This window comes from Patagioenas fasciata, chromosome 2 (assembly GCF_037038585.1).
Source record: "Patagioenas fasciata isolate bPatFas1 chromosome 2, bPatFas1.hap1, whole genome shotgun sequence".
Taxonomy (NCBI): domain Eukaryota; kingdom Metazoa; phylum Chordata; class Aves; order Columbiformes; family Columbidae; genus Patagioenas; species Patagioenas fasciata.
The window spans coordinates 74,105,621-74,132,304 of NC_092521.1; the positions used below are offsets into that span (position 1 = coordinate 74,105,621).

At 42.1% G+C, this 26,684-nt stretch overlaps 1 protein-coding gene across 8 annotated transcripts in view; it reads left to right on the forward strand.

The window, feature by feature from the left end:
* The window catches only part of GRB10 (growth factor receptor bound protein 10), a 147,429-nt gene that overhangs the window by 96,302 nt on the left and 24,443 nt on the right, over window positions 1-26,684 (forward strand). For 7 of the 8 annotated variants that reach the window (XR_011737513.1, XM_071804421.1, XM_065830850.2 and 4 more), the window contains one exon: window positions 25,408-25,564. Coding sequence is in view for 7 of the 8 variants with exons in the window: in XM_071804421.1 (XP_071660522.1) it covers window positions 25,408-25,564 (157 nt within the window). In the remaining variant the exon portion in view is untranslated. Of the gene's footprint in view, window positions 1-24,220; window positions 24,548-25,407; window positions 25,565-26,684 lie in introns of those variants that run through there. The other variant, XM_071804420.1, reaches the window with a different exon arrangement.

Consider the following 26,684-nt stretch of genomic DNA (forward strand, 5'->3'; position numbering starts at 1 on the left):
GTGGCGGGGTCTGGGCTCATACGGTTGTGTGACCGAACACATCTGGTGGTAGAGCTTACGAAATTACTTGTAATTAAACAGACATACACTCCTTGGGAGTTCAGCGCTGCGGTCCTTTATTACAGTTCTGCAGGTGGAAACATCCCACTTCGAGCTGTTCTACAGTGAGAAATATTAGATGTCAACTTGTAGATAGTGAACGGCATGTAGTTCTGTAAAAATTGGCACCACTGAAGTTTTAGTAATGTGGGCAACCAGCGGGTGGGTACCTGGGTGAAAAGTACCAACTTGCTGTGCTATTAAGTCAGTAGCTACTTCAGCTCCTGGTGGGGTGAGTGGGACATTGCAGATGTCTCATGTTTGGACAAAGTATGAGCGTTCAAGCAGTAGCTGCCAAAAAGATCTTATGTTCTTGAGTGGAGAGCAGCGTTGTCCTCGAGCTTGGGCATGAGGAGGCTGGTGGGAGAGCAGCTACCTGATCGGTGCATGCCAAGCGTTTTCTCCTTCATCAGGTGCCTTTGTCCTCTAAGTGCCACCTGTCTGTCTGTCGCCACAGAGCCTGGCTGCGAGCTGGGAGAAACTTCAGACCTCTGTGAGCATGTAGGTGTTCCCACTTTCCGTGCTGGGAAGGGCAGGTAAAGGTGAGAGCAGAAAAGATACGTTTTGGGTGGTCCTCTCTGTTTTCCCCACATCTTTGTTTGTAAAACGCATGTGCACCTACAAACACGGGATCAGCCGACGTCTGATGGGGACAGTGATTGTGGGCTGGGAGAAGGGACAGCTGAAAGTTTTTAAAACATCATTTACTTAACAATATAAATATGTTTGTCTAAGAAAAATGGAAACCAAAAAGTTAAATCAAACCAAGACCAAATATTTGTCCAAAAGATTCCAAAAATCTTCAGACAGCTAGGTTACCGCTAATTGAAGTCCATCTTTGTGTTGCTGGTATAAACTAAGAACTGGTTGGTAACTTAGGTTATAATTTCTGGTTGTGTACAAATATTTTGGAAAAAACATGCAATAATTACATGTAGGTCACTGCAATGCCACAGGATATTAGGCTAAAGTATCTTGTGTGAGTCAATGAAGCTTTCAACTGTAAAAATAGGGCAAATTTCTCACATCCCCCCTCTATACAGCCCAGGCAAACTTCCAAATAGCAGTTTGATGTACCAAAATTATTTACTCTTTTATAGCAAATTAAATTCACAAATGGGTATGAATTAATGCCATTCTCTTTTTGCAGATTTAGTTATCCTTCAAGGCAACTCCTGTAAACAGACTTCTTAGTTTTAATTGTTTTAATTACATGCTATAATGCACTTCTAATTTTTTTTTCTTCCTGTAAAACGTTTCTATTAAGCTCTTCTGAAGACAAGGATGTTGATTTCCAACAGAGAAGCTGTATAAAAATATGAACTTCTTTATAATGAAAACTTTCTGTACTAAGTTAGGTTTTGCATGTGTGACAGCATATTTTGTACTTAATCCTGTGGCTGAATAACCTTTAGCAACAAGACATTTTGAAAATACTGACATCAGGTGGAGTCAACAGGACTTTACTTTCTCTTAAGAGGCCAAATCCTGTAGTGGGATTAATCTGGACAATTCTTTAGGTGCAGGTCCAGGCGCACTCCCTTTGGCCCAGCTTTAAAATATGGGGTTTTATGTGTATCTGTCATGATATATCATGTTGTTTCTCTCAGATCTTTCTTTGAAGCATAGTGCTTAAACTAAATAAGTAACATATAGATTGCTCTGTGGCATGTTTGATGCCTTTCTTTATGGAAGTTGCTGTTGTGTTTGGGGAAAAATTGGAGAAGATCAGGCCTCTGCTGCAGGGCTGTGATCTGTGTTAAAAAACAAACAAGAAACCAGGCCCTGCACTTCCTGGGTGCCTTTTTCTTGTTTGGAGGTGTAGCACTTTTGTGCACTAAATGAGGTAAATTTGATGGACAGTCTAGTAAAGATGTTGCATTACTTGTCATCTTGTCCCCTGTGTCATGTGAACATCTTGTCCTGTCACTCCTGATACTCCTGAAGAAACCAGGGTGGGTGAGCTCACGTGGTTTTGAAAGTCTCATTTGCTCATTACTGCAGAAGAGAGTAACGAATAACTGAAGACTAATGAGTCTGCTGGGCTAAGCTGAAGACAGACAGTCCTCAGTCCTGTCAGTGCTGGGTGGTCGGTGGGTCTCCAGGCTTTTCAGCTGGAGCCCCACACGTGGTCTTGGGTGTCAGCATGAAGTCAAAGCTGCTGTTTCTCCTTCCATGTTACAGCAAGAAGTTTAGTGGTAGAAGGAAATGAGTCGCTTCATTTATGCTTTTGAGTAGTGCCAGAACAGTAGTAGTTAGAGTCCCAACATGAATTACTGGAAATATTAAGGGCACCTCACGCTCAAACCCAAAAGTATGTTAGTTGTTGGGATTTTTTTTTGTTTGTTTTTAGTGACACAGATCTGGCCGCACTCCCAGGAGCGTTTTGGCTCCCTATCGGTAAGCGATGCTCCGGTAGTGGATGTTGTCATTTCATAGCGTGGTTGGGACCGGCGGCAGCGTGCCGGAAGACGCGTTGCCTGGCCAAGGGTGGTCTGGCACACTCCAAGGGACTGGACCAGCCCAACCCAAACCTGCCCTGCTGTGCATGTGCTGGTAGCCACACCAGGTGTTCAGCCACACAGTAATGCTTGCGGTTGTTTTAAAAAGCTGTTTTACAGTAATAACACTACTGCAATTAACCTTTAGGACTGCCTTTCGTAAATACTGAGCAGCCTGTAGTCTAAACTGCAGTAACTGTGAGCTAGTCTGTCCACACTAGATTTTTGTGTGTGTGTGTGTCTCGGTTACGTGTGTCTTTGCATATTTTTGTTGCGCAATGTTATTCTTGCTATATTTTATTAATGGTACAGTGAGAATATAACTTAGCTGTTCTATGCTTTGATTAGGAACTGACAAAACTGAGAAGCTATCAGGCAGGACCGTGTGGGGAAAAAATGGGAAAACGTAAAATGAGAGAAATGCTAATTCTCTCTGTGCCTACCAAGGCAGGCAGGAGTGGGTTTGGGTGTAAACATCAGTGCAGTAGGGAATTTTTTAAAAAAACCCAAACAACAGAACTATATTGAGTGACTGTAATTATACCATAAGTGAATGGTTGAGATGAATCAGAGATGTCATAACTTCATATTGATAGCCTTTAAGGAGTCACTCAACATAGTGGGAATAGCTATGCTGTCTCAGCTCTCCCTGCTGTCAAGAAGTGAGGTGTGAGTTTGGGTCAACTTCAGACGTTTTGGATAGAAACCTTTTTGGACCTGTGCCACCCAGTAGGACAGATGCAAGGAAGCACCAACTCGTAGGTTAGAACCTCTGCTGTGTGTCCTACGTGACCTTGCGGTACCACATTGCTGCCAGCAACTGGTGGGCGAGTTGACCACGGGATCCTTTTGGAGATGAACCCAAGCAGCCCTCACAGAGCTGTGCTGGCACCTGTGGCTGAGCTGCAGCTGATACCCCATGGATGCCCTGGATTATGTAGCGCAGGACTGGGAAGACACCCGGTTTCTTGCTTGGGTGCTGGCATCTACTTCTAGGGATGGAAGGCAAAGCCAACATTTTGTTCATTTCCAAACCATCAGCACAGCGGTTGCTTAAGTATCAGGAGTGATGCTGTTGATTCACAGCAGGAAAAAGGTTTCTTTGGGCTTGCTGTAATGACCTGGACAGTGAACTGTGCCCACGTTAAAGTGGAAATCTGTTTGAAATGCCTGTCTTCACTTAGGCGGTGTTTGTGTGTGGACGCATAGGGGAAGAATGAACTTCCAAGTTTGTTGATGTGTTAATGGGATGCTTATGCATTGCTCCAGAGCTTGCAGATATGGTTTTGTTCCACTTCATAAACAGAGGGGATGTTGTTGGAATTTAATAACATTTTTACATTAGAAGAATACTGCTGAGTTAATTAAATCATTGTGGGATGAGTTTCAATTCTCTATTCTCTTGATTGATAGTCTCTTTATTGCTATCAAATTATTATTTTATTATTCTTTCTTCTAACAGAAGTGCAGAATTACTGTACTAAAAAGATATTTTGTTTAATTAATGTAAGTACCTCCAATCTTTTGCTTCAGCCTGGCTGTAATCTGAACATCACTTACAAAACTTACATAAAACTGAGTTTAATCTGCACTTATAAAAGGCAAGCCATCACTGATTTGGAAAAACTGCATGTCACATTCCTCCATTGGCATTAGGATTTCTTGTTCTCTCCAGTGTTAGACCCTGCTGCCCTCATGTCAGGCTTACTGGAGCTGGTTTCTTCTGGTGCATTTCGGGAAGGAGCAGAGTTGGAAATACCTTCACTATGGCACAAAGCATAAGTGTTTAGTTTTCCTCCTGGGGGGGCAATGAATAGCACTCAGAAGCAAAATGGATTGACTAACAGTGAGGACTTTGGATGTGAGATCTCACCTTGAGCATGGGATGGTTTGTGGATAAAGCAACTTGTTTCAGCAGACTGATTACAAGTGAAGTTTAATTAAAAACAAAGCAAAAACTGTTCTACAGGTTGGTTTGTGTGTTTTTTCTGATATGGGAAAGGGGTGATGGTGAGAGAGACCTTTAAAAGCTGTTTTTTTCTCACTGAACAGGTGCCACCTTAATGCACCCAGATCTTTCCAGCCACTTCTTTTATCTGCCTAGATCTCTAGTCTGGCCAGAGTGAGGAACCTCTCTGCTTTTTGGGGATATTTAGATATGGACTATACGCATTCTTAATGGAGACTACCTTACCCTGCACACACCTGGTGTCCACGGTGGGCGATGCCCATCCAGATACACCTGGGAGCATCATCCCCACCCACACCAGGGCAGGAGGCACTGGGCTCCCTAAACCCAGCTCAGCATCTGCAAAGGGCCTGAGCATGAGGAAGCGGCTTCTAGTGGTGGGAATGATGTCCGTGCTCTGCAGCCACCAGGGAAGACTGTGGCTGCCTTGCTGTACGGTGACATTGCATGTGTTCTTGCTCTTGCCTTTTTGGATTCGCTTGTAAAAAACACGTTTCCCCACTATGCTTGCCCAAACAAGTAATGAACGTAGGAACAAACCACTGCTGAGTAAAATAATATTGCTTAAAACAAACAAACAAATGACAAATGAAGTGTATAACATGACAGTAAACAATATTCTAAGTTAAATAACAGCATGCTGATAGTAAAATACCAGGATTTAATTTTACAGATAATTTGCCTTTGAGCTTCCGTAAGTCATTTTTGAGCTTGTCCTTGCCTGAAAGCCGTTAAGAGCAGCTAATTACTCTGAAGTAACTTCTTTGTCATACTGTTGCTGGTCACACTTATTTTCCCTATTGCTTACTAAAATCCACTGAAAGTGAGCCAACTACAGTATTTCCAGACCTTATAAATAGCTTCACAGATGTTTGCAGCAATTCCCATTCCCCAAGTACTCAGTTATGTAGAACAAACTAAACTGAGCCTAAATGCTAAACAATGGGTATCAGGTGCACAGTTTTAGCATTGAAAAATACGTGACGTGCTTCAGATTAAAAATGTTTACTGAGTTGTCTCAGACTCCAAAATAGTGTTGTTTTTAAGTGTGTGTATGTATATATATATGAATATGCATATATGAGAAGATGAAAAGATTGCTTGAAATACTGTCATACACCTTGTAATTGATTTAAGGAACAGCTTGAAAATATAGCTTGGCAAAGCTTTGTAAAGCTCGTCCAAGTGAGGCTGAGCCTTGCCCCTTGTGTTACAGCCTTGTCAAATGAGTGTCTCCTGAAAGGCAGACTCAAATGATGTCCAGCTTAAAAATGTCCTTGCTGTGTTTGAAGCTAATGTTGTTCCACTTGTAGCATTTAAAAAGTTCTAAATATATAGGAGAACTTTGATTAATTTCCTCCTTTGTCTGCTTAACAAGAGGTACTAAGGCTGGGTTTTACTCATGGGTGTGGATCCAGTCAATGTTTTAAATGCTATTTGGTGGAAGTTTTGTTTATGCTCTTTGTTTATCTTTCAGTGTACTTCACAATCATGATTTGCATCCTAGTCTGTGGGGGCTTTTGGTTGATTTTTTGTTTGGTTGGTTTTACTTTTTCCTTGTTTTGTTCCTTTTTTTGTGTGTGGATTGTCTTTGTCTTTGTGTTGTGGTGTTTTTTTTTTTTTTGTATTATTGTTACTATTATTTGTTTGTTTGTTTGACTGCACAGATGAAAAAGATAATCCAGATCCCAAATCTTTTGTCTGCAGAGGGAGGCTGTCATTCTAAGGGGAGCAGAGTGCTTATCAGCTGGGGTGGGGGGGGGGCAGGAGAGCAGCAGATTCGGCTCCAAGGATAGAGAATGTATGTTTCTAACCATTTGTACAGCATGACACATTTCTCAATATTTTCTAGGTTATTAATAAGTTGGGGAAAGCGGGAGGCAGCAGGCTATATTTGTGCAAATGTACCTTTAGTGTAATTTCCCTTTGCTCTCAGTGAACATTTAGTTCTGCTTTACACTGCATGTGAGCTACAAATGAGCATTTGCTTGCAGGCTAATTAAGCATAGCTTAGAGCAGTACTTAATTGCAACACTTCAGGCAATACAGAAGAACTTGGAGCCGATCTGGCTAACAGGAAATTAACTTAGCACTCTGCCCAAGGTTGTGCTGGCTGCTGTAAGGTTTCATTGCCACTTACCCTCTCGTAAGTGCATGGAATAGCACTTGGGCAATCTCCAGAAGTCACTTTTTGTCTAGGAGAAACCTTTAGGATTTAAACTACTGCAGGAAATTCTTGAAGAAGTGAGATGGGGTGAGGGCATGGCAGAGTCTTTCAGTGGGTAGGGAAATTGCTTGTGCAGCAGACGCTGGCTTTGAGTGTCTCCAGCAGTTCATCCATCGAACAGATGTCCAAACGGGTCCAAGTTGAAAGACTCTGCTATGTTGATGTATAACCATTAAAATGAAAGAGCTGAATGAACTTTATAGAAAGCTTTCTATATGTTACTTTTATCCCTTAAATAAATAAGCTAGTAGTTCTGAAGATGATGAAATAAATTTTACAGCACTGTAAACATGCTCACATCAATTTCTTCTCTTTGCCTCTTTCTCGAGCCTTCTCTAACATGCAGCTGTAAAAACTGTGGTGGTAAACTGATTCTTGTCTAGTAAAATGCTAGAGGATTATGTGCGTGCAAATGGCTTGTTTTTCCCCTAAACCGGAGCCTTACACGGGGTAATCGCCCTCTGTTCAAGTAGCAGCTACTAAAGAAGGGAAGACCCTAATAAAATTTCAGCAAAAATAATGTAATAAAATGTTCATAGCACCAAACATATTCACAGTGACTGCCTTCCTTTATGAGTTTGCAGCAACCTCTGCTTTTTACATAATTGACTTAATCTCCTACAATTATGTCTTTTCTGAACATATATCTGCAAAGTATCTGGAGGTGCAACTTAAAGGCAATATCTGGGTATGAGCACTGATGGCACATACTGATGATGGGGTTTTTTTAAACTACTTAATTATACTCTTTCTAAAATCTGCAAATGTATGGAAGTAGAAACTAGTTTTTTTTTCTTAAATAGCAATAAAATGTTTAAATGGAATTTCAAACCAGTAAGGGATCACTGAGTTCAAGAAATACATTAAATATTTTCTCTTCAAATATTTATAAAGTCTGAGTTGGTGGCAGCTCAGATTGCTTAGCTTAGACTTGCATGTCAATGCAGAACTCTGACCCTGATATAAAAGGACTTCTTCTGTTGTGTACAAAACCACCTCTGCTGGTGCACAGTTTTTTACAGGGCCAGTTTTGCTGCAGTGACTTAGCAGATCTTTTGAAAGGTTGTTGGAAAGTATTTCTTTTCTCTACTGAGCGATTCTCTTTCTTCACTACAACTGTAATAAAGTATTTTGGGAAGGACGTATTTGACTTTGGATGACATGGTTGCAAGTTAGGTTTGTATGCTGCAGCTGAACTACCACTATCTGCAAATAAGTACCTGTATTGATTGCACATTGAACTATAAAATGAGTGCATTCATACAATACAAACTCGGAGTTCTTTACCTACAATAGATAAACAGTAGGAATGACCATGCTTTTCATATTATTTGCTATGCAGTGGTATTATTTTTTTTTTTTTTTGGCTGCTGGAAAGTGGCATATAGACTAATGAACAGCCTGGTTGTGTTTCCCAGCCATCAGCAACCCTTTCTTGAATCTCGGCTTGCAAGAAGTGGAGCTGAAAAATCTTTTAACTTTGGAGGAGGATACTGGGATTTCTTCCTGAAGATAATCTTCACTTTTTGTGTCTGGCTTGGTATTGTGAGTGTTCACATTAGTGGCTGGCTTGAACTCAATGACTCAATGTACAAGTCACACATGGGCTTTGACACGGAGCTGGATTTAATGAGCCTTAGGTTATGCTGTCAGATTCATTTGAGGTAGACCAATCTTTTGCTGTCCTTGTGCTCAAAGACCTGTTCAGGTAGCTTCTTTCTTCATGTTAAAAACAACTTAATAACAGCAAGTACTATTTTGGGAAGGTGCTGCATTCCACATTTTGCTTGGTTAGTCTCAAGTCTGACCAAGGGACCTTTGCTTGTGCTCCACTCGTCCCACTCTAAGTTACATTGCTCCATGCAGGGATAACAATTTCTTTACAGAACTGCATCCGTTTGCCTTTAAATTTATTCCATAGTAAAGCTGAAACAAAACTTTCTAACAAATAAACACTACTGAACAAATCTTAGGTAATAGTTTTTTTACATTTAATGATAAAGAGACCAGGGAATGTAATATTAGGCAACCACTTATGGTAGTTTTGCACAGTGTCAAGAAATATGACCACCTTTAAACAGCCTTTGGGTGGAAATTATTTCTGTGAACTGTGGTTATGTAAAAGTCAAATATTTGAGTTGCTTGTCTGGGTATCTCCAGCCAGTGGTATGTAATAGTACCTTTTGAGTACATTCATGCTACTTTAGGGTAGCAAAACTATAGAATATGATAAAATGCACTGAAGTGCCTCCTTTATAATAGCTACAGGGGGAACCTGAGTCTTTAGTGAGGACTAAATGTACTCAGATTGAGGTGGCTATTAACAGCTGAAATGGCTACCGTGACTCTGTAGCTTTGGTGGAATACAATAGGTAGTGATGGAGAGTATCCTTTCCTTCCCCAAAGTTACTAAACTGTTTAATTAGGACCAAATCTGGCATCATTTGAGATAGGAAATGTTTGTTGACAATTCCCCTGAATGGCCAGCCTCCTCGTCAGTTACTCCCCCAGCAGAAACAGCAGAGTTTGTTTATCTGGAGAGATGCTGGCAGCTGCAGGGCTGATTTTTTTTCCATCATCTGTTAAGTGCCAGTGAAAAATGATGAGTTTCTAACCACATTCTCGTTTTGCAAATTAAAGTCAATGCTCTTCCATGTGTCTCCTTGGTGTTTTAACTTCAGTATGCAGTGTTCAGACATCTGAGGTAGCCATTTTCAATAGATACCTATATCTATATATATCTACTTAGATAGGCATCTATATTAGATATATATATATATTTATTTTCAATAGATATATAAAATTTGGGGAGGGAATACAGACTTTCACGAGCAGATACTTTTGGTCATTGGTACTTGATACACAATAGTGATGCCAAGTCTTGCCAAAATATATATATATTTATTTATTTTATTTATTTATTTTTAGGAACAAATGGGATTCTGTGAGAAGCAGGAGTGGGCTGGGAATCTCCTCTTCTAGAGGCAGTAAAGCCCATAGAGCAGAGTAATAGCAGGAGTTTCAAAGGTAGAGGGTTGTGAAATTGAACCACAATTTCAGAAAGTAAATGGCCTCTGATATGCCTACTGATTTTGTCCTAGGGAAAGCTATCATCAGTTCTTGACTTCGGTAGAAAACCACATGCAGGCTTGATTCCCTAAATTAATAATCTTTGTAAGAGATTATCAAAATCACTAGGATTTCTCTGACGTTTTAGATAGAAAAGCTGAATTTGCTGTCACAAGGTGGTTTCCATGTTGAATCCCAGAATGAAGCTACCTGGTAATTTATCTAAATGTCTGTATGCATGAAAAACAAGGGTCTTCACAGAGAAGTTTAAGCTGTCAGGCTTAACGCAGCACTATCCATGGAAGGGCAAATATCTTGTATGGCACCTAGAACAGGATGAACCTTTTAAATTACTCTTTAAATGCAGTTTTCATGGTATAGCTTGTGTAAGTTCATGCACTAGCTGTTTTGTTACGTTTCAAAAAGTGAAATTCATGGAGTGTAATAGGTTGGCAAAGCCTCAGTTGATGTGAGCCAAGCAAACTTGTTTTTTTTTCTGTACAGCTGGGTGTACTGAAAGAAGAACCTGCAGAACTCTGGCAACAAACCCACAGAACTACTTATTTCTTACCAGTTACACTTCGGGCCTGATCAGCGTCTGTCATGTTGAAGGGTGTGTGAGCAACAGTTGAACTGAAAATAGTTTCAGTACAGAGTAATTTTTGTTAATACCCTGCAGCCAGCCAAAATTTTTACTTTTGCCATGTGAAATCCTGTGCAACAGGATGGGGGAGTTGTGGAAGAAGCAAATGTTGTGACACTTTTCTCCACTGTACAAAAGGCAAGATAGATTTTTCTCCATTAAGAAACCTTATGGTGGTTATGCTAAACAACCATCCGAAGACAAAACCTTTGGAAACTGGAAAAGGCAATAAAGGGTTCCCCATGTGTACAGTTATCTCCATGTAAATGAATAGAGTGATAAAGAGTGACATTTGCTGAGGTCAGAACATTTGTGTTGGACACAGTGTTAGAAATGTAGTAATAATTATTAATAGCTAATTAATTTTGAATTATTGCCAATTATAATTATTAATGCAATCTGCTTTCAATGGACACTTTTAACTTCAAAAGAAATTAGTTTTGACCTGTATAACTATGTATTTAACCTAAGAAATTCTACATGGTGGTCGAACAGAAGAAATCTATATAATGAAATTTGAATGTATGGTACTAGTTTACATAAATGGAAGACTGCAATAAGCACATAGTTTAAAGGAAGCAGACCTTAATATTCAGTTTCATACCAAAACCAAGCTAATGGCTGGGGCAAAGGTGAGGCAAGGAAATAAGGAAAAACATTGTTTACAGTCATATATATTTATTTATAAAGTTTTGTCTAGAAGAAACTATTAAATTAGGTTGCTCAGGATCCTAATCTGAGATGTTTACATGTCTTTTGTTATATGTTGATTGAAGTTGTTCTTTTGCCCTTTAAGCCTAGCCTTCTTCAAGTTGTTCTTACATAGCTGGATCTGTTTGCCAAGTGCAGAACATTTTTTAAAAATGTTTTATTTTGGATGGGAATGGAATTAACTCACTCATGGAAATAGAAACTTCAGAATAAGAAAGATGTCCAAAGGTTGATCTACCTTCTGCCAGTCAATCTGGAAAAAAAATGAGCTTGTGAAAAGGCAAAATAAACCTGACATCAGTGCCTTTACATTCTTTTTCAGTTTCTCTGTGGTTCAGTTTAAGAAGCTTTCAATGACCTAGATTTTTCTCAGCATAATTCTTAAAGAAGATCCATGATGTAAATAAAGAACCATCAAAATCCTTTAAAAAAACTTGTTATTCGTGCCAGGATGGAAATAAAGTCACTAGTGTCTTTTCATGGTGAATTTCTTTAGCTTATTGCCAATAGTGTAGGGAGAGGGAGAAGAGGAAGGAGGGGAGCATGCTTCAAGGTGATGTCTGGTTTATGTTATCGATAATGTATAAAAATAGAGAGTCAACTCCTTTGTCATTGCCTTTCTGGGTCTTGGAAATTGCTGACTGTGGAGAAACAACAACAGTAGTAAGGCCACTGCTAAAAGATTTCCCATTTAATACTGTGTGGAACTGGTTTCTAGGGAGTGTCTTGTCTTATAGATTCGCCCAATATTTGGTCTTTTCCTCTGGGAATCTTTTTCATATTCATTTGCGAAACAAAGAAACTTGGCATGTGAGCTATTTGAACATAAATGTCTTTCTAATGCAGCTAATTATTTTAAATGTTTAATGGGAGTCACATGAAAATTGTTGCATAAACGTTTCAATTAGAGAGAAGGCTCGTTGATTGCATTTGTGCAAGATGTTTAATTGGGTGGACAACGCAGAATAAATACATTTGGAGATTATATCAGATTACTTAGTTTTTGGGAGATGCTTATAGGGAGGAGACAGCTTTGCTTCCAATCAACTTCAAATATAAGGTAGCTTAATTGGAAGCTGACTGTGCCTTGGCAGCTTCAGAGCAGCAGTGACTTCCATGTAAAATAATCTGAAGCAGATGCTGAATGAAGAAGTAGCATTTTATTTCATGCAAGCTTTGGCATAAAATCTCTAGCATTATGTTATCTAGTTCTATATCAGGAATCATTTTTTTATTGTGACATTGGTTTCAGCACACTACCTTATATTTAGACTTACACAATTAAGTTCATCAGCCTTTGAGAAACAGACTTTAAGTGTTTCTGAAACACTTAAAGGCCATTTTGAACGACTGTAGCACGGCTTGGGAAAATAATGATGAAAGATCCTCCAAAAAGACCTGTTTAGGGTTCCTAAACTATGATCAAACCATTAGATTTTTTTTTTTAATGCTTTTTGCTAATATTGTGGTATTTATGTAACTCTGCACTATTTATACAAAAGATTACAGTACAGGCTAGAGAAATGGGCTGCCAGAAACCTCATGAAGTTCAGCAAGGGCAAATGCAGAGTCCTGCACCTGGGGAGGAACAACCCCAGGTACCGGGAGCTGCCCAGCTGGAAAGGAGTTTGGCAGAAGAAGGACCCTGGGTATCCTGGTCGACACCAAGTGGAACATGAGCCAGCAATGTGCCCTTGCTGCAAAGGTAGCTGATGGTATCCTGGGCTGCATTAGGCAAAGCATTGCCAGTAGGTTGAGTGTGGTGATTCTTCCCCTTTATTTGGCACTGGTGAGGCCACACCTGGAGTACTGGGTCCAGTTCTGGGCTCCCCAGTACAACAGAGACATGGACATACTGGGGAGTGTTTAACAAAGGGCCACAGAGATTATTAAAGGACTGGAGCACCTCTCCTATGAGGAAAGGCTGAGAGAGCTGCAACTGTTTAGCCTGGAAAAGACAAAGCTCGAGGCCATCTTATGAATGTATATAACTACCTGAAAGGAGGGTGCAAAGAGGACAGAGACAGATTATTTTCAGCGGTGCCCAGTGACAGGACAAGAGGCAGCGGGCACAAACTGAAACACAGGAGGCTCCCTCTGAACATCCAGAAACACTCTTTTAACTCTGAGGGTGACTGAGCACTGGCACAGGTTGCCCAGAGAGGTTGTGAGATCTCTGTCCTTGGAGATGTTCCAAAGGCATCTGGATGTTGTCCAGGCAACGGGCTCTAGGTGGCCCTGCTTGAGCAGTGGGGGGGTGGACCAGATGACCTCCAGAGGTCACTTCCACCCTCAAGCCTTCTGTGATCCTGTGATTGTTCTTAAACTTTTATAATGGGGGGGGGGGGGGGGGGGGGGGGGAGTTAAAGGCATGATGATTTTCAAATGTATCATCTCTGTGTTATGTCTTCAATATTAAGTTCGGAATTACGAGGATAAAGTTCACCATTAATTCATTTATAACTACTGAGTTTCTAAGAAGGGTAATCTTTTTACTTGCCTAGTGTGTGCCAGCATTATCAACATAATCCACTCGAACATCTTGTAAATTTTAACAGCATTCTTGCTTTATGTGGGGGGATTTCTGTGTTGCATGTTTGAATCTTATTTGACCATCAACAGTACTGAAATGAAGAAATTGCAATCAAAGTATACCTGAAATATCTGTGGTACTTCATCAGGAAAAATAGAGAGGAGCCAGTCGTCTGATTTATAAATGCTGAGAACCTGGAGCAGAGCACTTAAAGATGATCTTTCTCATGGGAGATCCTCAGCCTTGGAGGCACTAAAAATGAAATCACTCAAATGCTTATTCAACTAATCATAAAGGATAATACAGCTTTAGAATGAAAGATGGCCAGCTGGAAAAAAAGATGATGGAAAACATTTAAGGGCTGTGAAATGAGGTTTATATGATTTATATGATATGATGTAGCTTTGCACTGAAATCTGTTTGATAAGTGTCAGTGAAAGCCTGGTCCGGGAGGATGATGTGAATCACTGGAGAGAGAGGGTGCATTGATGCCAGGGTCAGAGGAGCTGCTTTGGAACAGGTGTCTGTGTTGGTCAGCAGTAGACAGCAGTGCTCACGTCTCCGTGGTGTGACCTGCGATGGGAGATGCAGAGAGCTGGCACGGTATGGCCTTCAGGGATGGGCTCAGGAGATGAGTAAGGGTGGAACAGTGTGTGATGCTTCAAATGAGGCTGCTGAAAACCATTTGGAGAAAGTGAGAGAGGAGAGGCTGCTACTGTTCAGAGGCAGTGACGTGACCACAGACGCTTTAAAGCAAATTGTGTGCATGTCTGCCGAACATCTTATTCACTTTAGCTCTAGCAAAGTAACCTTGTTCTTAGAAAGTTGAAGTGAAGGCTGCAGACTTCCAGCCGAATAATGCTGTCTATAATGAGCTAACTACTTCGTATTTGAGCTGCTGCTGCTCCAGGAATTAGTGCTTGGAAACCTTGGTACACCTAGACAATAGAGGAAAGCTTCTAGAGGATATTGTTGTAAGATTGTATAGAGGACCATTTAGTTCCCTTTGTTTCTCAGCTTCTGGTAAAAACTAGTTGAATCATTTCAGTTCCTAATAGGCTGTGTTCAGATACTAAGCTCTCTGTTTCTATAATGTCATGTATTGCTTGTTCGGCATCTTTTTAATTAGTGACATTTTATTTAGTCCAAATTAAATATGCCAGATGTAGCTGATTTAGTGGCTAACAATGATGAGTGAGGGGAGGGAGAGCTAACATTATATAGCCGTCTGTTCTCAGGGAAGTTGTGTGCTGCCTTTTTTTTTTTTCATTTCTAGTTCTACAAGAGAAGTTGGAGTGGTAACCATGGCAGCAGGGAATTTGTCCCTGTAAGCTCAGCAAAGGGTTGGGTTGTGCGGGGTTTTTTTGTTGTGTTTGTTTTTTTGTTTGTGGTGCCCCTAGTAGGAGGAAAGGGTGTGCAAAATGGTCTGGAGCAAGCCCTGGAGAGGGAACTTGGAGTAGATAAGTCAGAGGCACTTGCCGTGGAGTTAAAACTCATGCGTTGGTCCTGCCGCGGCGTGAGGGGATGGATGGGTGCAGCCGTGAAGCAGAGCAGTGAGAGACGTGAAAAATTTCTTGGTAACTTGGTCTCACTACACTAGGTGTCTCGGGGCAGGGTGGTTAGACACTGTATGCTCATTAATCTCACATGGTTGTGTTTGGGGTTTCTTCAATATTTTTCTCACTTTTTTTCCCCACTGAAAATGAATAATTCTTAACAGGTTGGGAGTGAGATTTGCACGGGGCTAGCTGCATTCAAGAGAGAATATCTAGCTTAGTCATGATGACATAACCCCAGATTTTGCGTCAGCCCCAGAAACTTTTGATCTGTCAGTCTTTGATTGAGGGAAAGCCGTTGTTTGATGTGTAAATTTACTGAAAAATAAACAGCAGAGCAGTTTTATGGAGCAATTTCCCATTAAAGCAGTTGCTGAAAATAAGAATTATACACACTCTGAGGACAGAGAGGATAACGTGAGCCCTCCTTTCCACTGACATAACTTCTCCTGGGTTGAGATCTGCAGGGGGTTCATTCTGGCCACACAATTGGTGCTTACGCAGTTGCGCAGAAATACTCTCCCAAGGCGAGCAGCTCTGTTAAAAGCATTTATTGTGTGCGCATGACAAACTGGCCCATAAAACATCCTGAACGTTGCAGGCAACAACAATTAGCTGATACTGGCTGCTTGAAATTGCTGGTTTCCAGAGCCGGTGGCTGGGGAGATGGGAAGTTGAGCAATATTGCTGAATACTGTACAGCAAGGGTGTAGCTGACAGCTGGGCATTAGGGATGCTTTGCCATGCTGCTGTAGTTAAGCCTGTCACCCACTTGTTATAAAGCACCCCTGTTTTATTGTCAGAGCAGTATGAACTCAGCCATACTGGGAAAAACTATTGTGGGTTACGACTGATGCTATGAAAGTGCAGGAAATTTTTATTTCCAAGGTATGTTTGACCTTTTGGGATTTTCAGCACATGGTGGCTGTGAGTTTCATAGTGTATTTATACTTCAGGTTCCCATCATTAAATGATCGTCATTCTTTGAGTGCCTGTAGGTTATAGCCAGTCTTCATTAGGAGTCTTTCTCCATGTTTTGCCTTTTCTTCTATTAGCTTTTTCACTGCCCTGAGTTGCTCTCATCTTTGTATTTTCAGTGCTATACCATACTTGATTCTTCCCTGGATCAAGCTATGCATATTCAGTTCATAGAATTTTTCTTAAAAGATTTCATTTTTTTAATTTCCAGCTTCCCCCTCTCTACTGTCAGGTTTGGTGTAGCCTGCCTAGTCTAGGATGTCAGTGATGGTTCATTGGGATGTGGAGGGGAATAAAGGACCTTTTGTAAAGACAGAGAATTGATTGAAATTTTTTTTTTTTTAATTTTTTTTTTAAAGTCTAGTGCACCTCTGTATGTGTTGTGAAAACTTTTTATCCTGCTGTTGTCAATTCTGGCAAGACTTGTCGGATTTAGGAGCTGGGGCTTCAGCTAAGAACTTGTTTTCATTATTTTTTAGATTAATTTTAGTCTTCAAGGCTACAGAGAAAACCTTGGGAACTCTGCACATTCAAGTACCAGGGAACAAACTCACAAGTCCTTAAATCCTTGGCTTTTTCACTCCTTGTGATTACTTTTTCTGAGAGAAGGGAGGAAGAAACGGGAATGGGAAGAGGGGATATGTTTGTCTTCCTCTGCATTGCATTCTAAGTTTGTAATTTCTGTCCAGCTCTGCATCCTACACTTGCTTAGGTTCCTTTGGTACTAGAACAGGTAAAATGGATTGCAGTTGTTCAAGAGAAATTTAATAACTACTGGTTCTTAAAATAATGTGTGTGTTTTGTCATGTCTGGCCATTCCAAATACAGCTAATTTTACATCGTCTCTGATTGTTTGGCTGTTGTTTTATTCCACCTACTACATCAAGCACAGTCAAACTCCCAGGGTCCCATTGTATCACATAAGAGACAGTCACTGGCTGAAAGGTTTTCCCATGCATTAAAAATGCACGTATTTTCAAATACTAATCCTCATTTTCCAAAGATGTCTTTCAGAATGGTCTCTGATGCCTTTCCTAATAAAACATGGCTGGACAGGTGCATGCAAGTGCAGGGCTGGAGCCAAGTCCAGCTGTATATACAACCCTTAGCGGTGTCCCTGTTTTCTGCTCTGCAACCTCTCTGTTCTTTTCCCCTCGGAAGAGCGTGCACGGGAAAGGGGAGTTTTGTGGACTACCCATGTAGAAGTTGTACTTGGACAATAGTAAATCAAAGTGAGGAGTCAATTGAACATTGCCGGACCCTGCGCTGACATGGCTCTCTGGCTCATAGCATGATCTGGGCACTCGGATGGCAAGTGCCGCAGCTGCAGTTGTCACAGTGTCCTACTGAGAAAGAAGGAGCCATCCAAGTCTTCAGGACCTGCACCATTTTTCCAAATCCTACGGGAAGCTGCTCCCCAGAGCCTTGTTGTGCTGTCAGCCAAGCTTCAAATTAATGTGGTTCTTGTGGTTGAAAGCCTGTGCAGCAAGGAAGATGTGGTAATAATTTCTTTTCTACAGAGTAATTTATAATGGCAAAACAATTTAAAATACTCAGTAACTAGCTTGGTTACTTGAGAATTTTAATCAAGAAATTGTTATGGTTTTTCTTTGTATTACCCTTTCTATGGTTGTTAGTGACTTAAATTGTGTTTGCAAAAACTTTTCTATTAAACCTTTCTCTTGGAGCAAATTCAGACGATAAATAATGCATTCTGTAAGCACAGCTGAAGAAGATTGCAAACTATCTAGGGATAAATTGCACAGTAAAATACATGAAAGATAAAGGTTAATGCCAGCAACATCACTTAATGTCTTTCATTACATAATCAAAGGAATGTAACAGTGCCTGTAACTATTTTTTTTTTCCATACATAAAGGATCTCAAAACCAGGAAGGATTTTTGCATGAAAAGGAATTGCTATTGGGAGGAGCTGTGCAGTGAGAAGGGAGCTTATTCACAGACTTATAATCAAAACTAATGACAAATGCTGGGTGGGGGAGGATGCAGAGGAAGAAGAAAATGTGAGCTTGTCCATGCTGTGACCACAGGAAGAGCCTGGACCCCCAGATTTGGGATTGGATGAGGTGGCTGTTACTGGGCTGCCTTCTTACTGGTGTGGACTGGTACTCTTGTCAAAGGCTCCCCAACCTGCTTCCCAAGCTTGCTTTCTTCCAGCATCCTGCAAATACCCAGAAGCTTCAGCAAAATTCATAAAGGCCTGCTGTTCTCTTACCTAAAAATGAGAGGCAAACGAGGAATCGAGTGGGGAAGATGTGAAAATGTCAAATGGGTGAAATGATTTATCTGAACACTTCAGCATTAAACCAAAGTGGGAAGGAGTGAAACAGTTTTGGAGATACTGTCACAAAATCAGTATATTGTCTGGTTTTAGGTATGTATCACCTAAAACTGCATTCTGCTATTTATTTGTAAAATATGGAAATTATAGGGTAGCAACTTACAGTTTCCAAACCTTCAGTCTCTAAGTATGTCAACACATGTTGGAATAAATCTTTTGTTCATGCAGACAGTGGTTATGTCTTGAGAATGTGCTCTGTGTACAGTATTTTCTTAAAAGTACATTGCATGGTTAACACCTTTTTATGTAAACAGCTGATATTTTTGAAGAAGCTTCGATGCAGTTGCTATACAAGCCTAATTCTATACAGAGGGTATTAATACTTTGAGTTTTGAGAAGACAGAAACAGATGAGTACAGACTTCATCCAGTGTCTCTGTAACAAGTAACCATTTTCACATGTAGTTTTTAATTGGAGAAGGAAAAGTTTTGGCTTATTTTTACAATATTTGGCGTTTACATTTTATTAGTATCCCAGTTTTGCTCATTGTATATGTTCCTTTAAATGTGCTTTGTGTATATGCAACATCACACAATTTGGTTTGGTTTTTTTTTAAAGCTCAAATGTCAACAATTGCAGTGTGTAATTATGCCAGTAGTGCAGAGAGACATGCTTGCTTGATTAGTCACCACAGCCTGAATTCAGCCAATATAGCTTACGGCATCCAGCTGAAGTCCGGAGCCAGGAGCCTGGATTCCCTCTGCAGCCAGCAGAGAGACACAAATGCCTTTGTCATGTGCTTTAGATCTTAAGTTACCCCATCTCTCTCCCTTAGCTTCAGAAGGAATTTAACTCTCTAAAATTACCTGGAGTCAGCGTGGGCCTGGGTGTTTGTACATGCCGAGTTCAGAAGCGCTAACCATCCAAATATAGATGCTGACATGAACCTGGCGCTAATCCTGCCCTGCCCTGCTCTGCCCACACCACTGGGATTCCCAAAACCTGTCTCGCTGGTACGACCCTCACAGAGTTGATGCCTTTTACTATTGCTGTTTGATGACCGCTGAACATAGAATGATGCTGTGATTCCCCTTCAAGTCAAGTTATTCCTCTGACTCGCGGAAATGGATTTAAAATTCAGTAGCCCAGAAAAAAGGGACAGAATCAGGGTTTTTGTAACATGGCCAACTTAAGTCTTTTTTATTTTTTTGAAAGATTGCTGTTCTGAATGTGAAAGTCAAAACCTGAGATCTTGATCTTAGAACAGTCGCTCTCCTTTGTTGTTCATAGGCTCTTAAATGTGTACCTAAATATAGTATGCGCCAGAGGAGAGAGTTAATGTTGCTATGAGAACCTTAACCTCAGCTTTTCCTAGGGTTTTATGTTTATACATCGGAAAAAAAGAAAAAAGCAATGAACAAATAACTCACAGGTTGTTTTTTTTTTTAACAGGAAGTACTGTCTGATGCCTTGTATATAAGTGATCTTATCTGCAATGTATTGCTGTTACTGCTGCTGTTGTCTGAAAGGCTCTTTTCCTGCTCGAGCTGTGCAGCACAGAAGGAAAAAAGAGCCATAGGGTTGACCTATATATTTATTTCATTGCAGCAGTTGAAATTCCTGTGTCTTATAAAGCTGCCTTAATGCTGCTGGGCAAGTAAGGGGGGACTGGCTGGTGCTCCAGCGTGTAGATGTGATAGACTGAGTTGCTTGCCTGTCAGGTGTGCACAGAGCACACTTAGAGGCTTTTCTTTATCAAAGGCTTACAACTATGGGAAGTAAAACCTTCCTTTTTTGTTATGTCTTCAACTAGGCAAATAGTTCAAGGGTAACCTGCATGCAGAGCTTGAGTCTTCAGCAGCTTTGAGCTGACTGAGCCTAATTGAAAGCTTCCCCATTCCTCCAGTGACTGTGACTCTGCTCTTGTGAGCCCATGAGCTTAGAGTATAGAAAGCTTGGGGAAAAATGATCTCATCAAAACAGGGTTCTAGTGAAAACAGCAAGTACGTGCCTGGTACGTAGGTGTCTTCTGCAATAAATGGCTCCTCCTGCTTGCACAAGGTACATGCATTTCAATTGAATTTTCTTTCTGTTTGCCTCACTGGTGGTTACAGTTCTCATGTCTGAACAATCTTGATGAGTGAAATCAGGAGATGAAAGTCAGAATTTGCTGGACTGATTTTTACTTTGTGCAGCTCTTAGTAGTCACTCTTCAGTGTATTTTAATGGCTTTCTGTGTTGTCTCTGATCTTTGTGTCTTATAAAGAGAAACTCTTGAAGAACTACTGTACTGAAACCTTTTTTCTATTAGATTTCAGTCAGAGAGCCTTCTGATAACTGGTCCTCTCTCATACTTTGTTTGGGAGTCATAATGCAGGATAATGAAGGTTGGTTTGCACTGATATGAATTACACTGTATTTAATTTCAGATTGTAGAATGCAAATTTGGATCTGTTTGTTGAAGATTTTCAGCATAACATCATTTAAAAGTGTGAATCTTTATGGTAATTGTAAATTGTCATAGGTTTTATTTTGCAGCAAAAGGGAAAAAATAGTAGAAATAGAAAAGTGGAGAAGAAGTAACATGACCATGACGTGACTGGGTTTTTTTCTATCCTCATTCCTAATAACAGTTGCGTTACTTGATGCACACAAAATACTGCAGAGAGGTTGAGGAACTGAGGCTGGAAGATGAAACAGCCATGAGGTAACTCAAGATACACGACCCATTATGTGAAACCACTGAAGTGATGAATATTAATGTTCTTTTAAATTTTTCAAGTCTGTCTGTCTTTCAAAAAAGAAATTTAAAAAAAAAAAGCTTGGGGGAAGAGTTCTTCCCAGAACAATGGTGCAGTCTGTTATCTGCTCCTTTGCACTGTAAAGCACTGAATGTTCAGCCAATATAGTGCTCTGGTTGGCTTAGCATTCTTAACCTTAATTTTGAATAGAAGGTGCCTTGTGCTGCTGACGTAATTAGGGCCTTTTGTAAATCACTGTTGCAGGCAGTCTGCTGTTGCATTTCACTGCATTTCTTGGAGGGATGCAGGGCAGAAGTGTCAAGACTAACTTTCTGAACCTCTCCTCAGTTTAAGTGTTTTCATTACTGGAGTATTTTATTCAGAACTGATTCGGCTTCATTTTCCTTTAGAGAAAATAATCGCCAAATCAATTTTGCAAGTGAAAGAGTGTTTCTGCTGGAAGAAGTTTGAATAGGGAGCACTTAACATCTTGAAGTAGGAGATGCTTCCAAAAAAAAAAAAAAAAGAGGAAAAAGGAAGGGAAGTACAAGAGCGTTGGATTTCACCAGTTGACTTTAAGTCCTCTGTGATACAGGAATATTATCTGCCTTTTTTGTCATGGAAACCATCTAAAGGTTTGAGCCAGAGCTTTGTGACCGAACTGGTTTCATACTTGTGGTTATACGTCATGCTCTGCAACTTTGTGTGGGGGCATAAAATCCCCTTACCTTCCGCATAAGCCTCTTAGGGACTGTGGCAGACTTGCCTCTGCAGAGGGACAGGGTTTTGTCCCACTTGTGTCTCTCCCCTGTCCTCTAGGGCTGGGTTCGGCTCAGGCCATTCTGTCCCCTCCTGATGCAGTCTTTTATATCTGTGATGTCAGCGTCGATACACGGCCTTGCGCTGTCCTTGATAGTGAACACAGCACTATTAATAGTCAGTGAAGTTAACTTGCTCATTTCAGCTTTCACGCCATCTGCCTGCTGCACGCCAGTCCCTGGGCTTTAAAGGTATCATTACAAACCCCACCGCTGACTGGCCCTGCAAAGGGCTGTACTGATGTTCACGCTGTGTTTGCACCGTGCCCCCCAGAGTCGCTGTGGTGTGGGAATGGCAGGAGGCCTGGCTCATGGGAGAAGGCGACGTGGCGTCACAGCAGAGTTGCAGAGTGAACAGCAGCCATTGTCCATCCTGTGCCTGTTCCACGATGCTGTTGTACCTTCAGGGTGGCTGGCATGGGCTCAGGCTCTGGGTGAGGAGCGGGGAGGGTGGGATATGTACCCGTGACCCCTTCACACCAAGGGAGCAAAGCATCAACCAGTATAAAGGACAGCGCAACTTTCTGCCAGTGGCTGTACTCCATTGAGTCTTTGTGTGCTCGGGAGCAGGGAAAAGTGTGCTGTTGGTCTTGCAGCTCTCTCTTTTTCCACCTGCAAGGACTGGAGAGGCAGAATGGCTTTCCCTCTCTTCTGGGACTTAGCAGCGACAAGGATCAGGTGCAACCTGCCCTATATCTCTGCCTTGTTCCCAGCAGAACCACAGAGAAGGAAAAGAGGGGGTTTTGTGCTCCAGGTGTTGATGAAGTGTCGATTCTGCTGGCGTGTGTCTGGTTCAGGCTCCCCTGTTGAAGGCTGAGGCAAAGAGCGTGGGGCTGTGCTTCTCAGTGACTAACGAATGAATGAATGATGTCACTAGGTTGGTTCCTGAGGCAGGAAATCCATCCGAAATAGTTTAGTTTCAATACAGAAAGTGGAGTTACTTGCACAGAGTAAGTCAAAAGTAGAAAAGAATTCCTTTCACCACCACCTTTTTTTGGTTGTGGCACTCCTTTCCAATTTCTTGTGATAAAAAAATAGAAGATAAAACATTCCCCACTAAAAAACAAATAAAATAGCAATTTTCTGTCTTGTTGAACAGTGGCTTTTTAGCGTGCTTGCACGTCTGGAGAAGGGAACTCGAGCGCTGCGCCCCCCTGTTGCAAACCGGTGCAATTTCTGCTGGGTATCTGGGGCGTTCGCACGCCGGTTGTTGGGTGCCTCGGCCGCTCACCCGCGTCCCTCGGTGCCACCAGCGCGCTGCCGGGTGGCGGAGCGGGCTGGCAGGGCTGCTCCTGCCCGGGCACTGAGATCGCGGGTATAATGCGCCGGTTTACTGTAGAATGGGTGCTAATTACAGAAATCAGACTTGCCCGCAGGACACAAAAGCACCCCCCACCCCCCTCCCAACAAATTTCTGTGTATACGGGGATGGTTAGGCGTTGGCAGGAGTGGGAGTGCAGCTGTAACATTGTACAGCATGCATGCCTTCCCCAGAGCTACAGCAACCGGGATTCCCCCCTCCCCTCCTCTCCTCCAGAGCCTACTTCTGAAAGAGCTGGCTCATCCCTACTGTCAGATGAAGCCGTTTCCTGAACGCGCGGGTTGGAGTCACTTGGGCTCGATGAGGTTTTAACTCCTCCCTCACTGGGCTTGAATTTGTACGTAGCCGGGGAAGCGGGTGTGTGTGTGTGTTGGGGGGAGGAGGCGGCCGGCGGGCTCTGGGGCGTGCGGCGCTGCCTCTTGCCGCCGCCCCTCTGCTCGGCCCCCCGGGCCCGCGGCACCCAGCCCCGGGGGGAGCGCGTCCCGGGAGCCGGCGGCGGGGCGGCCCGGCCCGGCGGGGAGCGGCGGGAGGAGAAGTTCAAGTGCTGAAGTTGCAGGCAGATGACATCAGCCGCGGCCCGGCCGCGCTCGGCGCCGGGGCTTCGGCTCCCCCCGCCCCCCCACAACCCGCCTTTGAACTTCAGGGGTCTCGAACACCCGTGGGTGGTCATAAAAACAAATTTCCTTTGTAATTTTTTTTTTTGGGGGGGGAGGGGGGGGACTTGGGGGGGGCGGGAATAATTTGGAAGTCTGATAGTGTGTGGGAAATGATTACATCAGTCGGAGGGAGGGCTAGGATTGGTCTACCCGGTGTGGTTTGATTCACTACCGCAAAGATTGCGTGTAACCCTTTGAGTGGAGCTCTGGCAGAGTTGTTTCCCTCCCCAGAAACAGTCCCCATAGCAGGGGCTACGTGACAGGTACGGTACCGCCGTCCGCTGACACCGCCGGCACCCCGGGTGCGCAGCCATAGGCTACCAAGGGTCGGCGGAGGCAGAGAACAAACTCTCTCCCAAGAGGCAATCTCTATTTAAAATGCCATCTTGTTCTTCCGACTGCTGCCTTTTACATGCCGTTGAGGTAAGATTTTCCATATCAAATTACCCTCCGGGTTTTTGTTAGATTCGCTTTCTCTTGCTAGGATGCGGAGCGTTTCAGACGCAGGGTCTGTTTAAATCTCTGACCTGCACATTCGCCCGGAGAAATAATTTTGCGGCAAGTGTCTCTTGTTTGAGCAGAACAATACAAAGAAGAAAGCATCTGTATAATTCAGGAGGTGGAGAGAAGGTTCCTGACTTGTTCTCTCATCTCCATTAATATTTAGGATGTACAGCATATGCACATTCAATTTCAAACTACTTCCAAGCTAGGATCAAAAGAGAAGTCGGGGCAGGGAGGGAAACGTGTGGACTGTGCTAGCTATAAGTGAGCCGCCGGCAAACTGCAAGTGGGACTTCCCAGAGCGAAACAATCAAAAGTTAGTGGGGAGCAAGAGAGCCATTTTTTAATCTTCGGGGTCTTGGCGTGCTCCTCCTTAAATGTTCAAAGGCCCGTGATGGGATCGCAAATAAAATTGTGTGTGTTTGACTGGATGTGATTTCTCTTGCCCACTGTTGCCGAAGTACTCTCTCAATATTGTTTCACATTTGCTTACCTTACACAGCTTTATATGGAACCTGCTCTCTCACCTTTTCTGTGTATGTGGTCATATTAACCCTGCTGAACCTTTGTTTAGTGCAGGGAGGTGCTGGGGAGGGGGGAGGGGAAATAGGGCAAGGGGGTATCAAGAGGAAGTGTTACAAAGTGAATCACCCATGTCATATGTCCTGGCTGCCAAGCTGCTTGGAACCATCATGCCAAGAGGATGCTTTTCTACGGTAGCTGTGTGGTTTGCCTATGTTCAGAGCTGTTGATCTGTAAGTGTACCCTTTATGTTGCAGGATGTAAAAGTCTTTAGTGAAGATGGAACAAGCAAAGTGGTCGAGATTCTAGCAGACATGACAGCCAGGGACCTCTGTCAGCTGCTCGTTTACAAAAGTCATTGTGTGGATGATAACAGCTGGACTCTAGTGGAGCATCACCCTCACCTAGGATTAGGTAGGGAATGGTCAAAGGGGTGGCATGGTTACCTGGGAACATAAAATATGTATAATTCGTATTAATGTGCTTCCAGCAAGAACATTTTCTTTCCACTGCTTTTATTTGTACAATTAGCTGAAGTCATGTACATGCTTTTTGTATATTACAATTTGATGTTAAGCGTTTAAGCCATTTTAAGTCCTTCTCTTATTTCCCATCCTCTCTTTTTTTTATTACCAAAAAAAAAAAGAAAAAATAATTGTCTAATCTTCACGCTACTGCTCTGTTGCTACCTTGCTGTGTCTGAAGCTATTGCAAATAAACAGCTTAGGCAAATTAAGCTTGATCCTTAGAGTACCGGTCCTATGAAACAGCTCAGCTCATCACCAGCTGGGAGACCTGGGTGAACAGACTCAGCTTTGCATACCTACAGTAATGCTTATGAAAGCTAGATGTGCTGAGGGTGGGGGAGGGGGCTGGCTAAACTTGACTTCAGGCAGGGAAGAAATGGTGGCACCACCCTCAAATCCATGGGCAATTTCTGGACCAGCAGTGGCATCTGCTCTCCAGGTAGCAGCTCCTCCACCTGATTGAAATTAAGGTGTCATGGTTACAGTTTCAAGAAGGCAGCAAGAGGAAGGACTGTGGGGAATTAAATAATACTGTGAGTTGGTTTAATTACGGTACCTGAAAGAATCTAATGTCATTCAGTCTTGCTTTTCCTGTTATTTTGTGGCACTGATTAGTTGCTGGGTTCTGCTGTGCAGCTTGCAACTGCATATCGCTCAGATGCGCTATCTCTAATTCCATGTACCGTACAATAACGCTTTAGAAAGTGTAGCATTTGGAGTATCAGTTGATATACCTCATGGGAATTTTTTCTGGAAAATAGAGGAAGACAAACCGTAAGCTGCGACCACTGACACTGGAATTGTGAATGCTGTCTGTAGCTGACAGAGGCCTTTTCTGTGTGAAAATGTAATTCGGATTCCTCACAAATAAAAAAAGGAAACGATTTCCCGGAGGAGTAATGCCCTAAACCGATACTGTTAAACACAGATAAATTCAATGCTCTGCAAAATAGCGCTCAAAAAAAATAATCATAGGATATCCTGATTATTTAATGCTTTTATTGGGT